This window comes from Seriola dumerili, unplaced genomic scaffold (genome assembly GCF_002260705.1).
Source record: "Seriola dumerili isolate Sdu_G_001 unplaced genomic scaffold, Sdu_1.0 BDQW01000052.1, whole genome shotgun sequence".
NCBI lineage: Eukaryota > Metazoa > Chordata > Actinopteri > Carangiformes > Carangidae > Seriola > Seriola dumerili.
Window position 1 is genome coordinate 10,783,866 of NW_019174307.1, and position 15,086 is coordinate 10,798,951.

General features: G+C 40.1%; 1 protein-coding gene across 1 annotated transcript; it reads left to right on the top strand.

Annotated features, from left to right (window-relative positions):
• The first annotated feature begins 10,905 nt into the window (after window positions 1-10,905).
• On the top strand, window positions 10,906-14,982 carry tbr1 (T-box, brain 1). Its single transcript, XM_022740861.1, has 6 exons — window positions 10,906-11,597; window positions 11,895-12,049; window positions 12,242-12,363; window positions 12,637-12,795; window positions 13,111-13,172; window positions 13,844-14,982. Exons 1-6 carry the CDS (start codon window positions 10,906-10,908, stop codon window positions 14,685-14,687), a joined length of 2,034 nt encoding a protein of 677 aa, XP_022596582.1. The 3' UTR covers window positions 14,688-14,982.
• Window positions 14,983-15,086: the final 104 nt, after the last annotated feature.

Below are 15,086 nucleotides of genomic sequence, written 5' to 3' on the forward strand. Positions count from 1 at the left end.
TGGTGAGATCGCACCCAGAACCCCAAAGGAGGCTCACGTTTCAGGCGGATGCGAGCCTTGTTCAATACACAGAACACAAAAGCACTGATCAGTGGAGTTTGCTGATGCCATTGTTCTAAAATTCACATTGTTCAGCCACTATAGCAAAGGCGACGTGTTTATGATTATCAGGGGAGGGTTGGAGTGTTGGACATTTGTAAACTTCTGAACTTTTTGAAGACATTTGGCTGCCAATTCGAAATAACTGTACGACTGAAAGTCTGGCTCTCAAGATGTCATCCTCCTGTTATTTTATTGTCACTGTTAAATTAGTGTAGGTTGCTTTTCTTCTTGACACATGGGGGTGGGATTAAGCATGGGGATGTTTGTGGAAGGGTAACTTGCAATTCAAGGGTTAAGGCAGCATGAAAGAATCCATTCTCGGTTTAATGACCTAGCCTCGCTGGGCGAGGACGACAGGGAACATACTCTTGACTTGTACTGAATTTGCCAATTAACACCTCCAATAACAGGCTGCCTCTGAACATCACCAATGTGGAGGGAGGAGGAGTAACTCTCATGCACTTTGTTTTTAAGCCTCTGATCCTGTAATGATAAGGTCTGTGATTTCTTCATACGCTGAAAATTATTTTGCCTTATACACAGTTTGGTACATTTTCTTTCATAGTAGAATTTTGTATGAATTGTTGCAATAGCTTTGAGATAAATTCTCAGTTCATAGGCAGTGTAGTGTCTGACTATCACACTGGCAATGATGTTGGAAATATTTTATTCTTCCACGTGCAGCTTGAATCCTTATGTAGTTATTGGACCTTCTATTTTTTGCACACGGCCATATGGCCATGTGCAGCTTCAATTAGACACATGGCTGGTATCTAAGATACACTGTGCTTGATTAGCTTTGTTCCTTCTTATTGTTATACAAGAAAATACAAAACAACAGTGCTGTCCTTGATAGATATCTGAAAAGATCTGTCCCTTCAAATAAGGCCCCCATTCTTGTCGCCCCTCTGGTTTCACACATGCTTATCAGACTCCCAAACAACACCTAGTACAGGTGTGAATATCAAAATCCCAAGTGAAAATCACAGTGGGTACTCTTGTGTCGTCTTTGGAGTCCTCTTACATACAGCAGTGGTTTTGCATTGGGGCTGCTGGCTAACAACAACTGCAGAAACACCTTTGGCTAAGTGTAAGGTGGACATTCTTACACCAAATGTGCTTAATGACTGAAAAATCGCCACCAAGATCTAATTGAAATATGTGCTTAAGAGTACAGTAGCTGGTTATTGCCCGGTACAATCACACCATAACACAGCAGTTTCACAATTCATTAGCAGGTACTTAAACAATATACAATAATTGAAAGATGACTGCATAATTGATAGCAGTTCACACCACAGGGAAAGTGCAGTGATCCATCTAATGATAGTAATAAAGTGTAGTGGGTTAGGACACAGAGGATAACACTTGAGGCGTGAGCTGTGTACAATTGTGACGACAAAAGCCTTCTCTTAACACTTTGTCAACATAACAGATACAAACACTGCAAAGATGTTAAGTCATATTCATGTTAGCAGGACTGAAGGGATTCAAAATATACCTCCTCGAGGTTAGCAGACCGTGGCTCTCTTGTTCTCATGCTGACCACCTCTGTGTCATGTGCAGAAGAACCTTTTTAGAGACGCTACATTCAAATCAATTCATTTATTCAGTGTTAAGAAACCATCTGGCTTGATTAGAGCTGAAAGTCATCCTGGCGGGCCAGTTTCCTGACTGACACCTCATAGAATTAGTGGGAGGACGGCTTCATTTACTGTATTTGCTTAGCTCAGACTACACTGCTTATCATCCCGCTGTACTCAGAGCTCAGATATCAACTGCACAGTCCTCCACAAGCTCCATTTACCTCAAGTCTTTGTTGCAGTATTAAACAGATTCAGCATATCTGGGTTGTTGTTTATTAGTCTTAGATAGTGAGATATAACACTTTTTGTGTTCTCTTTGTGGAAGCTGTGAAAATGGCACGCCATATGTAATACACTTGCTTGCCGTTGGTCTTGCCAATTCCCCCAAGATCAGTAATTCCTGTGCCAATGCTCACACTCTCTCTTTGTCCTTGTGGTTTGATTGAGCTTGTTGGATTGGATGGGTTTCTTTCTGATGCTGTGTCTGGTGTTTAGTTGTTGATTTGATGTCATTCGCAGTCCGATTAAAATAACCATTTGAACCAGAACATACGTATTCAGATGTACCTCCAAGCTACTGAAAAAAACAACAACAACAAAAAAAAAACCTGAATTACACATAGTAAACAGGAAACTCAAATCAAATGGGAGACAGCTATAGATAAACCAAAACATATTCCTGTTATGTTTTTTTCTCTTCTAATTCAGCACAAAACAAATTGGCTGCACATTTTGTTCACACCTCGTGTAACCTGGGGATAGTAAGCGCGATTCTCCCTCGTCATACCTGTGACAACAACCTGCAAAGTGCTCCCAATGCCCTAATCTGCAGGGTAGAGACCTGCTGCTGCTGCTGCTGCATGTAGATGTTGTTTTCTTCTTCCTTAGCTGCTTGTCCCTGTGGTTTTTACATTTACACACCCACCAGAATCACACAAGGTAAAAGAGAATATGCGAGTGTCTCGCAAGCCACCAATCTTTTTTTTTTTTTCTATCAAAAACATGTTCTCGTTCAACAGAAAGCAATAAAGGCACACTGATGGTGTTTGATTTAGAAATGGCAGTCAGACCATGATTTTAGCATCAACAGATGGCCAGTAGATTGGTTTAAATGAGTAACACCACTGCCTGCTTTAGAGTTGGCTCAAGTAGTAGAGTAGTGTACTACTGTCTTATCATATCTCCTTGTGTGAATGATGATGTCACTATGATAGATGCTACTCAAGTGGGATCAGACCTACTCAGTGATGCCTGTAGAGACCATCTCTGGGAGATCCCCGTCCGGTTGCATTATTCAACAATGCTCCTTTACCTCTCCCAGGGAAAGGGGACTGCTGAATATTTGAAAGATAGATTTGATTTTTTATTTAAGTGTATAGATGTAGATGGGAGAAAAAGGGGGGGAAAAAATAGAGATGGTGCCAGTCGGTGCAGCCTGGATGGTCACCAAGGCAACTTGCCGAGTTTTTCTGACTGATCTACGGGACTTCTTGGCTGTCTCACTGGGGGACGTTTTGGAAAAGTGGGCTTCTTCGAGCACCTTTTGACTGCGACTACGAGTTGACGGATCATTGATCATTTTAGTCTCATAATTATGGCCACCAGTTGGTTTGGAATTTGATCAAACCTCCTTGCATGGAGCTTTTTAGTCACCTCGACATTTCCATGTTTTGTGGCCTTTCCAGTTGCTACTCTTATGACACCTGGCGGGGGGTTTCAAGAGCTTTGAAAGATTCGTTATAGTGCTATGAAGACTATGCAAAAAATTTTAAAATAGGTAAAAGGTTCTAGGTCTCCTCTGGAATCCTGGGCTGTTTTGTTAAATTCAGTGAATCAATATTTCAGTTGCAACATAAGAAAGGAAATCTGCTCATTGATAACGTACCAGACATTGTGCGAGACAGTGATAGCCTATTTTCAAAACGGCAGTGTAAAAAAAAAAAAAAAAAAAAAAAAACATGGCTGCAGAACCACTGCTCATATCCTGACGAGCCAAGCTGAGTATTGATCCATCTGGCTCTGAAGACACTGTCATGTCACCTTTGCATTTAAGTGTTATCTTGTCAGCTTCAAATGATCTAGCTGTCAGATCTGGGAAAAGCTGGCCTGCGTGATGTTGCTTTGTCTCTAATGTCCAGCTGTTGCTACAACAATGTCTCCCAGCAAGATATTTTAATCCAGTGTCTAGATGGAGTTTTGTGTGCAGGATGTCAAGATTTACGTCTAATCTGCTGATATCTCATGATAATATATAACTATAATTTTACATGTTAGATGTGATTGTGTGTCTGGGCCCCTATGTATTTGTAAAATACTGCTTAATTCTTCACTATGCATGACAGTTGATCCTTTAAGTCCACAGTTCCAGTCACTTTTCATCTTATTCCTTCCTTTGTGTCAACCACTTCCTCAGATAATTAAAAAGACAACTTACAATGAATGTTATCAGACGCTCAGTGGCAGCACAAACCAAGTGCAAATTGCTTCAAAATTGATTCCTTCTTTACAGCAGATGTAACTGATAGTTAAAGGGTGAGAATCCAGTCTCGTGGTGAAAGGTCACAAACTCTTTCAACCAAGGTGTGGTAACAGGGTGAAAATTTGAAAGCAAATTCACTCCCTGCTAATGTAGCCTACATCGCCCTTAATGATAACACACCCACAGCATTACACTCACAGCACTAATTTTCATGTTTTCACTCACATTCACTGCAAACGTTTTTAGTTGTTCTATGATTTATCTTTTCCTTCCCACCCTCCCTTTCTTTTCTCATACTCAAATCAGTGTACGGTGTCCAATGTTTAATTTAGTCCCAGTGTAGCGGCTTAGTTTCCTGGTCATTTAAAGAGTGGATCAGTTCCTAAAGGAGATGGCTGCAGGCCGGGGAGCTGCTGTAAAGGCAACAGTAGGACACCAGGCAGTAGTTCACACTTGTTGGAGCATACTGGTGAGGCTGTGAAGATGGATTCTTTCTTGATTATACGGTACTGTCTGTCTTTCTCATCTTTCTAACCAGTGTGAAATTATGACACTGTGCAATATTTTCTTTTCTCTATGCCATTTCTAAAAAACATACAGCATCCTCTAGCATTTGTGCAGCTGTATGGATGAAATATTGCAAAAAAAAAAAAAAAAAAAAATCCCCATCTCTACATTTATTTCTTTTTCAGCCTTACCATTGGCAAAGTTTTTCAAGAAAATAAACTGATTTCCATGTGTTTGTTTGTGACAGCCTAGATGTGAGTGGTGGAGACATAAATCATGTCACATTTATTTTTCCTCTCAACTTGGAACACGGTTCTCTTCCCTGTAGAATTCAGAGCTGATCATTAACCTTTCCTTTAGTTCCTTCCCTTGCCTGGTCACATTTCCTCTCTATTTGGTTCCTGGCCCCATATGCCACTTTCCTATTTCCTGCCTGCAGACAGCAGGGAGTAGCTCTATTATCACCTTCCTAGAGCTGTCTTTGAATGTGAGAGGCAATTCCATTTCACTCAGCCATGGGGAGGAGGAGGAGGAGTAGGAGAAAAAACACACCACAGAGCACACAGAAATTGGTTTAGGGTTACTTCTTACAGTCGAATGTAAGACTATTTTGTTTTTCTACTTGTATCGCTCAGATTTAAAGACTATACAGTAGCTGCGGAGGTGCAGGTTTTTGTAGAATAGTTCCAAGTCAGAGCAAAGGTTAAGTGCTGTGTATCATGTCTGGTTGTTGTGTGCACATTTTATTGTCAAATCCATTTAGAAGTCATCTTTTGAAATATTAACAATCCTAAAGCAGTTATATTACACTACTGTGAAGTTGTGCTAAACATATCGGTAGATGTCTCTAATGCTTTCGCTCTCAAGTGTGCTCTCTCCATTTTGCGACATTTTACTTGAAGCCTGTGTTATTTTTGGGTTTCCCTGAGTCTTATTCCAGCTTTTATCAGCGTCTAGGTCTTTGGAATGGTAGGGCTCTTGACAATATTGCTCCTGGATAAATTAAACATGAGTTACGTAGAGTGATAATCTGTGGGCCTCTCTTTTCACACTGCATTCCCAATGAGCTGTGTGTTGGCCTGGTGTTGTTGCCTGTGATTTTAATGAAGATTATTCTTGTAACACGACAGTCGCCTGTTTGCTCCTATTCTCCCCAAAATATTTTCTCTTCAAACAAAGAATTTTGTTTTCTTTCAAAGGATCTGTGCAGCATATATGTTTAATTTTATAAGTATTCCTTTTGCAGGTGAATCACCAGTTTTTCTCGTGGTTATAATTCAGGATATTTAGGTACCAAATCCTGGACGCTGATTAATCAGGTAACAGTGAGTTGTTGTTTTTGGATTAAATATTCATCATCATGTCAACCTAGTTATTGATTAAACAATACAGACACAGCTGTGACTGGGTAATTAGTACTTATTTTCATCCTGTCTAAGCAGCGTAGGCTCACATCACATAGGCAAAGCTTAAGTTACTGGACTGGAGCCTTCTGTTTTCTATTGTTCAGGTTTAGGCTGATAGTGCTCGGGAAATCTCAGAGGATTCTCAGAGGAGTAAGTGCACACTTCATGGCATGGCTACTCTTAAAATGGAACTGATGTTTTATAAATAATTTCAAAGTTACAAACATCAGCCTCACAATCACAGCAATCCAATGATATTCATTTGGCATAAGTCAGTTTCATTTCTGTGTGCTTTTCATCAGAAATGGCTTAAAAAGTAGAGTTATTCTGAATTTTTTATGCCTTGGGCTTACTGGGGACAGTGGCCATGTTCTTCACTTGCAGACATCTGACAGTGCATGGCAGCAGAAATAACAAAATGGTCACAAACCCCAACTGCACTCGCCGGGTCACACAGGCTCTTTAAAATTTAAAGAGACTAGCAACAAACCAAACAGTTGATAACAGTTCAGAAGCAGGTGATAAAAGAAGTTTTCGTTGGGACATTAGCCTCTCCACTAACTTTGTGATTCCTGACATTATATTCTCACCATTTGTTAAGACAAATAATACACAACATTACTCTCAGGGATAGTAGTACCCGAAGGATTACTACATTTTACAGGTGTTAACTTTGCTGCAGAATTGGTATGAGACAAAATTCACACATCTATAATTATGCATGAATTTTACATTCCACCATCTGTATTCACGTTATTTAGTTTTCATGAAGGGGCGAGCTCAGCTGAGCAGCGTGGATAGCTCATGGCTCATTCTCCCATAGACTTATACTATCATTTCCATAGGAGTGTGTTAATTATCGTGCTGTCATTGTCCTGTGATGTAGAAACAACTGGCAGCAACAGAAAGACTATAGTTAAAAATATCTTACAACATGTGCGCTGCCTAATTTAAGACATGTGTTAAATAATTGTATTGAATAGGAAATGGCATATTAATGATGTGTCGCGCAGGACTGTGGTTATGACCATGCAACAAATTGTATATTGAATAATAAAAAAAAGCGTGTATGAGATGACAAAACAGTAACTGAATAAATGCACAGTCAGACAAATAGTATCAAAAGAAAATAAATCTAAATAATGCTGTTAACAAAAATCTTTGTTTATGCTTTACATTGCATGGGAAAACAGTGTAAATGTGTTCACTTAGTATGAAAGTAATTGGAGTAATGTATTTAAATGGGTGGGAATACTGTAAGAATAAAGGGATAAAATGAACCAGGGGCTACAACCTGTCTTGGATTGGTGACTGTTAATGAGCTAGAAACATGCTTTTATTTTACTCTGCTCCAGATAAAGAAACACATGTATAGATATTTGTTTTGGGTGAACGGCCCCTTCAGTGCAGGCTCAGGTATGGTATAAGCACAGGGTGCCATGTCACCTGTATTTTCCCTGAACATCATAATCACCTGTCTTGAGGTTAATTTGCCGTGAGCTTTGTGGTGAAAAATCACGGCTGGGTCTGGTATGGCTGGGCGACCCTTAAAGGCCATCAATAATGAGCAGGTGTAGGAGTGCACTTCTGCGAGGACGCGTGTCTTGGTGTGTCCAGGGAGGACGGCTAATAAGGGTTTAAAAGCCACAACTGTCCACTCCGCCCCTTTGCAGGCCTCCAGCTGTCTTTTCTGTCAAAGAGCACCCTGATTCCCTCTGACAGAGCAGATCACTGCTGGCAGGAAACCACAGGGGGCGATAGTTATGTTAGCATAGCACAAAGCACCACCACACTTGGTCAGATTAGTTGTGCTAGGCAATTAAAGACTTAAGGTAAATACAGGTTTTGTTTTCTGTTTTTGTTTTTTTGTGTGTTTTTAAAAAAATCAAAGACCTGCAGGAAGAAGGGACGAAATACTTCACTTTGATTTATTGATGGAAATTGCAATGTGACGTCTGGCAAACAACATATAAATAACTTAAAGGCCATCTTAAATGCATTCCCATGAAATTTTTAGTGCCGCTGTAATATAAGCCACTACCTGTCATGAATCCCAAATAACCTTGGCTCTATCCTCTTAGTTCAGCCCACTGTGCCTCATTCCTTATTACTGGCCTGACAAGGAAATGTTTACCCATCCGACAAGAGACAAGCCATTTCATAGTCGGAAAAAGCAATTTCACCTGACTGGAGCAGCACACTATGTCCCCATATCCTTGCTGGCTATAATTTTGTTGTCATTTTGTGTGCTGTGATCATATCATTGAAGTGACAGTACTGGGCATTAGGTAAAGTCCCTAAGCTGGTGCTCACTTTCAGGCTTTTTCTCTCCTTGTCATTCACATTGATTAGATTAGACCCAGGTGGCGAGCAGATTCCTTTGGCACAACAATAAAAAATGGTGATACAACGCACTTGAAAAAAGGACATTGTTTTATGCTTAACTGAACATTGTTAAGAAAAACATATATATATATTTTTTCATAATTATACAGTCTATTGTTGTATTTTTTCAGATTATTGTAGGATGTTTCTTTCAAAGAGGTTTGTTGTCATTGAAATGAATAATATACCTGCACTGACAAATTGTAGACATATACATGCACTTTTTACAATTTAAATTAAAAAAAAATCTATTTCTTTTGGAGCAGAAATAGCACAGAGAGCCTGTGCATTAAGCTCAGCTGGTCAACGGAGAGTCTGCGCAAGGCAGGGGGCAGAGATCCTAACCTGCACAATACAATCTCCCCAAGGGACAAGGTTGGCCATGGGCATAACAAATCAGCCCCCTCCTCTTTGCTTATGTCCACTAGCTGACTGAGCCAATAAAAAAAAAAGAGAGGATTCTGATAAACAGGCACCAGAGCACCTGGGGAAGCACACCGAGTTGCTGCATGGGTGATTCAACAATTGGTTTATTCAGGGGGTGGGGGGTGGGGGGTGGAAGCAAGCTCGTTTTGCTTATTAAAGATCAGTGTTGGAAGTGAACCATAATCCTGTAATGAGGAGAGCAGAGATTGACCTCTTTTGCTTGGGCACAGACAAGCCTGTGCTTGTATATTTCACAGGAATAGATTGCTGGACCCTATAGCCCTACTGTAATGACCCCTCTTGTTAGCTGCAGAGATTCATGGCTGTTCATTAGAGATACAGACTCGTGGATGTACCCAACAGTGAATCAGGCCTTGATCGGTTTTGTCTTAACCTTGTCTGGTACAGATTGTTCTACGCACACTTGCTGGTTAATCACACTGCAGTAGAACTAAACCAAAACTTATTCAGTGGACTGGAAATGATCTATTTTTAGAATTGTATGTTGTACAATACAGCTTTATATGAAAAAGATGTTTCTAATATTTTGCCTGCCCTCATTTACATACATGACGGGGAGAGATAAACATCTTTTAATATAATGCAACTGAATATATCTACATCTACAAACTACAGTTTAAAAAAAACACACTACAGTGTTGAATCAACACCTTTCTGACACGATAAGCCTCATAAATGTTGCATTGAATTAAATCGTTGTTCAGGTGTATCAGAAACTTCAGCAGAGTTTAAAAAGGCCTTACAATCAAAGAATCAACTGTACATCAAACCACTCCCCCTGAACAGCAGTAGGCCTATGTGTTAACTTGGTAATAACCTTGTTAGTAAGTTAAGCTGGAAGGTGTTTATACTGACTGCAGCCACTCTCGCTGCATTGGAGGCACAAGAACTTACAGACACTTTATTTCAAATCCTGAATCATTATCATCCTGATGACGTTTCATCAGTTTTGACTTCAGGTGGTCTATAAAAGTAATTCAATGATGGAAAATTCAGAGGTTTTACATTAACTCTAGCTGCTAACAAACTCGCTAAACATACTCCTTGTTCTGTTAGTTATGTGAAAGATCTGCATCCTGCTGACATCACATTTGATCTATTTTGTGAGATATCCTCTTCAGAAAGATGTTTTTTCTCAACATCAGACTTGATGGGTTTCAATAGGCCTTTGATGTTTAGTCTTACAATAAAAAAAAAGAAATTGAACTAAATTGTATTTAATAATAATTTAAAACCAACAGTCCCAAACACACATTTTTCAAAGGTTTTCCTCTACTCTGTGTGAGCTGTATTTGCCACAGCAGTCCCAGTTATCAGTGCACTGGTTCATAACTTTAGTGCATAAAATATTTACCAGCACTGGGACTCATAAACACATCTTCAGTGGGACGCCATGATTTCACGCTATATCACAAACATTTTAAGGCATCAGATGCACTGCCTGTCATGGACTGTCATTTTTGGTGTGTTAATAATATATCTTGGTTTCTTGGGCAGACATACTTTGGCACTCATAGCACATAAATAGGTAAATAACGCGGATAAATAGGTAAATAACGCAGCGGACCTGCAGCTGACAGTAGAAAACAATCTTTAAAACCATTATACTTTTATTTTATCATGTTATGTTACTTTTTCCATATATATATATATTTACATGTTAGAAGAAAAGTCGGAGTCCATATCAAATATAGGCCCATGTCACTTTACAAACAAATCACTTTGCGCACAGCGCTCCTCATATTGTCCTAATTAAGAGCTGTCTAATTAAATTACAGCCTTGAGTTAACCAATGGCAGTACTTGTTTCATTAGCAAAGCAGGGAGAGTGATGGAAAGAAAATCCTTCCTGATTGCACGATAGTGTCAATTGGCTAATTTGCTGCCTTTGGTTCCTCAAGTCATAGCAAGGCGTTTTCATAGTGTTAGATTAGGAAAGGCGTGCGCAAATGCTTGTGATATAGGTTGAGCTAATAGTGGCTTCCTATTGAGCTATGCAGGTCGAGAATTGCATCTCGCCAGCGAGTGATCTCTCCAAGAAATTTATGAATGTGGGCAGTGGCTTTTCGAGCTCCGATGGATCAGAGCTTTCGTTACAGGACCATCCTATTATATCTGCGAGTGACAACCTGGAGAGAAGTTCACCTCTGAAAAAAAACTCTAGGGAGATGACGAATCAGTCAGAGGCAGACAATTTTCCCGACTCCAAGGACGCATCAGGGGACGTCCAGAGGGGCAAACTCTCTCCTGATCTTCACGGAGTCTCTGACATCCGTCATAATTTCGATGGATCTGCAGGAGAAAGGTGCATCTTTTCTCCATCTACCCAGCCGCAGCCAGTCTCAGCAGCTCCCAGTGCCATGTTTCCTTACCCGAGCCAGCATGGACCAGCGCACCCGGCTTTTTCTATTGGAAGTCCCAGCCGTTATATGGCCCATCACCCGGTCATAACCAATGGAGCTTACAACAGCCTTCTGACCAACACTTCTCCTCAAGGCTACCCGACAGCGGGCTACCCTTACGCGCAACAGTATGGACACACTTACCAAGGAGGAGCTTTTTACCAGTTCTCTTCGGCGCAAGCAGGACTGGTTCCGGGGAAAGCGCAGGTGTATTTGTGCAACAGGGCCCTGTGGCTGAAGTTTCACAGACACCAAACAGAAATGATCATCACAAAGCAAGGACGGTAAGTTCGCGCACACGGGCTGATCTATCATACACCTGCAGAATTAGTCCATTTTTGGCTACACCACTGTGAAGCTTTTGTTTTTAAAGTTGTAATGGATCTCTCTTAGAATCAAATCCCTATTCTCCCCAGCTAAAAAAAAAAAAAAAAAAAAAAAGGATATCGGACCTGACATGTGACCCATGTAAGCTGATAAGAAAACGGGGAATCGAATCTGATTTTCCTGCATTTTTTCTTTCTTTCTTTTTTTAGTTATGGAGGCGTTTTCTAAATCTGTGTTTCTTTATTTTTCCACAGACGAATGTTCCCATTTTTAAGCTTCAACATTTCTGGCCTTGATCCAACTGCTCACTACAATATATTTGTGGATGTAATACTTGCGGATCCAAATCACTGGCGATTTCAAGGGGGGAAGTGGGTGCCATGTGGGAAAGCAGACACAAATGTAATAGGTATCATACTTTTTTTTTAAATTATTACATTTATTGCACATTCATTGCACAAATAAATTTAAAAGTCGTTTGTTTAAACCACAGCAAGTGGTTAAAAATTCAGATTTAAGATTTTGGTGGAAAACTAAATTCTTTAATAATAATTAATCAAATATATTGTCTAATTTTTCTGTTCTTTGTATATTCCTATAGGAAATAGGGTTTACATGCACCCGGACTCACCAAACACCGGTGCGCACTGGATGCGTCAAGAAATATCATTTGGAAAGCTAAAGCTTACAAACAATAAAGGTGCCTCCAACAACACGGGGCAGGTAATGCAACATTATATCCAATGGTTCAATAGCAATTATTTTTTTGCACAATTAATGTAATATCAGTTGGAAATATGCAATGACAAATGATGATTATTTTTCATTTGAGGGCGTTTACTATTACTATTGCTCACTGTATCATTTTTAGCGCAACAATGCTCTCCGTTTTATTATAATAAAGATTAAAAAAAACCTAAGGTAGATCTGTTTAATATGATGTTTTAATCGTTAATCAAAAGTTTGAAAGTAAGTTTCTTTTAACCGGATCTCCAGATGGTGGTTCTCCAGTCTCTTCACAAGTACCAGCCCAGGCTCCATGTGGTGGAAGTAAACGAGGATGGGACAGAGGACACGAGCCAACCGGGAAGAGTCCAGACTTTCACCTTCACAGAAACGCAATTCATCGCCGTCACAGCTTACCAGAACACCGATGTACGACCGCGTGATATCTGACACCACACTGCAAATTCACACCCTGACAAGTCTATCGCATTTTTACATTTTATTTTTATCTTAAAATAAAACATAACAAAGTGGATTTAAATACAAATCGAGGGAAAAAAAGTCTTTCATTTTAACAAGGGGTTGATTGTGAATGACCTCATCCCACACTCACACTCACACTCACACACACACACACACACACACAGTTCTAAATAAAGAATATATTTTGGGATTGACTCTGCAGTGCTCTAATCTCCATGCACAAGTCTTTGTCTTTCTAATGAATCCATCCTCTTTCCACAGATTACGCAACTAAAAATTGACCACAACCCGTTTGCTAAAGGATTTCGGGACAACTATGACACGTAAGATAATCCTGTTTTCCTTTTTAGTTTTTTTTTCCTTTTTTCTTTTTTAATTCAGTTGTAATACTGTTTCACGTTGCTGTGATTTCATTCTAAAAACTTATTTACAATCAGACTATTTCTCATTAAAAGGGCCCTATAATTCTTCTACAGTAAATATCCTATTTACTGATTTTTTAAAAATGTTATTCAAATTAGAGGGGGCTCATATGATTTCGAAAATGAATCGATTTTGTATTAATTGCAAATGAAACAAGGAGTTTTCATTTTGCATTTTAACCGATAGGAATGACTGTGGAAATATTTGAGAAAAAAACAACAAAAACAAAAAACATTAATAACCAAATATTTTTAAACACGTTCCGTTATAATCTGTTCATTCAGTAAATTCGACTTGTTTGCATGTTGAAGATATACATTGATATCTTAATGATAAGCGATGGAAAATATAATTTAACATATTGATGTTTTTTCATTGTGTAAGGCAATTGAAATGTTTTTACATCCCCTCTAAAAGAAGGGAGATTTCTTCTCTCACTAGATGTGATATTCCACACTAAATAAATGAACTGGTCAAATGGATCCTACATATCTTTGATTTCTAGATGACCAGCTATAGCGCACAGTGTAGTTGCTGAATTGTTTCTCTGTTTTTCTCTCCATCTTTTCAGTGTCTACACAGGCTGCGACATTGACCGCCTAACTCCATCACCGGGTGACTCTCCGCGTTCACAGATCGTGCCGGGTGCGAGATATGCCATGCCTAGCTCTTTCCTGCAGGACCAATTTGTCAGCACTTATGCCAAATCTCGCTTTCACCCTGGCGTGGGGACTGGTCCTGGCACGGAGCGCAGCGTCCCACTCGGCAACAGCTTGCTATCCCCGCAGCAAACCGAGGAGCCCACTGTTGCCACCCCCCCGCAGCGATGGTTTGTCACCCCTGCCAACAACCGACTGGACTTTGCTGCCTCGGCATACGACGCCGCTGATTTCGCCGGTAACGCGGCCACCTTGCTGTCCTACGCAGCGGCCGGAGTTAAGGCTCTTCCCCTGCCGACTGCAGGCTGCTCCAACCGGCCTCTTGGCTATTACGCAGACCCATCAGGCTGGGGAGGACGCACGCCGCCGCAGTACTGTGGCGTAAATAGCAAATCCAGCTCGGTCTTTTCCTGCTGGCCCGCTAACTCAATCGGTGCCAGAGCGGGCACCAACTACCTGGCCGAGGAGGGAGACTCCATCCCGACAGAGAGATCACCGATCGGCGGCTCTGAGGAGGCCAAACCCAAAGACATGACATCTGAGTCAAGCTGGATAGAGACGCCGTCCTCCATTAAGTCAATTGATTCGAGTGATTCTGGTATCTTTGAACAGGCGAAAAGGAGAAGAATCTCACCGTCTGCCACGCCGGTTTCAGAAACGGTGTCCCCGTTAAAATCTGAGCTACTGGCACCGAGAGAGTGTGAAAAGAACTGCACAAAGGACATTGGTTATTACAGTTTCTATCCTCACAGTTAAAACGAAGAAAAAACTCTATCTATCTATCTATCTATCTATCTATCTATCTATCTATCTATCTATCGGTTCATCAACAATAAAAAAAAAAAGATAATAAGAACTGCCACCTCCTCAGTTAATGGCCAAAGTGTAAATTCTTCCTCTACTGACTGCTCAGCCCTATCATGGATTGGGCACTTTCTATTCACACTGTTAAATCAAAAATACAAACACTGTAATTATGAAAATAATGTACATACTACAGGACATTTGGTGATAGTGATTGGATGTACACAAAATAGATTAAATCTGATTAATTCTGTTAAGTAGCCTAAACTGTTAGTAAAAAAAAAAAAAAAAAAAAAAAAAAAAAGATATTGAGGATCTGTACATGAAATGTTCTTGTGTAGCATATACTGG

What these genes read in the sequence shown, in the direction of transcription:
- tbr1 (XM_022740861.1), top strand. Translation starts at nt 10,906, where the DNA reads ATGCAGGTCGAGAATTGCATCTCGCCAGCGAGTGATCTCTCCAAGAAA. An exon ending in CCTCCAACAACACGGGGCAG is followed by an intron (nt 12,364 to 12,636) that starts GTAATGCAACAT and finishes CCGGATCTCCAG; the next exon opens with ATGGTGGTTCTCCAGTCTCT. An exon ending in CAGCTTACCAGAACACCGAT is followed by an intron (nt 12,796 to 13,110) that starts GTACGACCGCGT and finishes CTCTTTCCACAG; the next exon opens with ATTACGCAACTAAAAATTGA.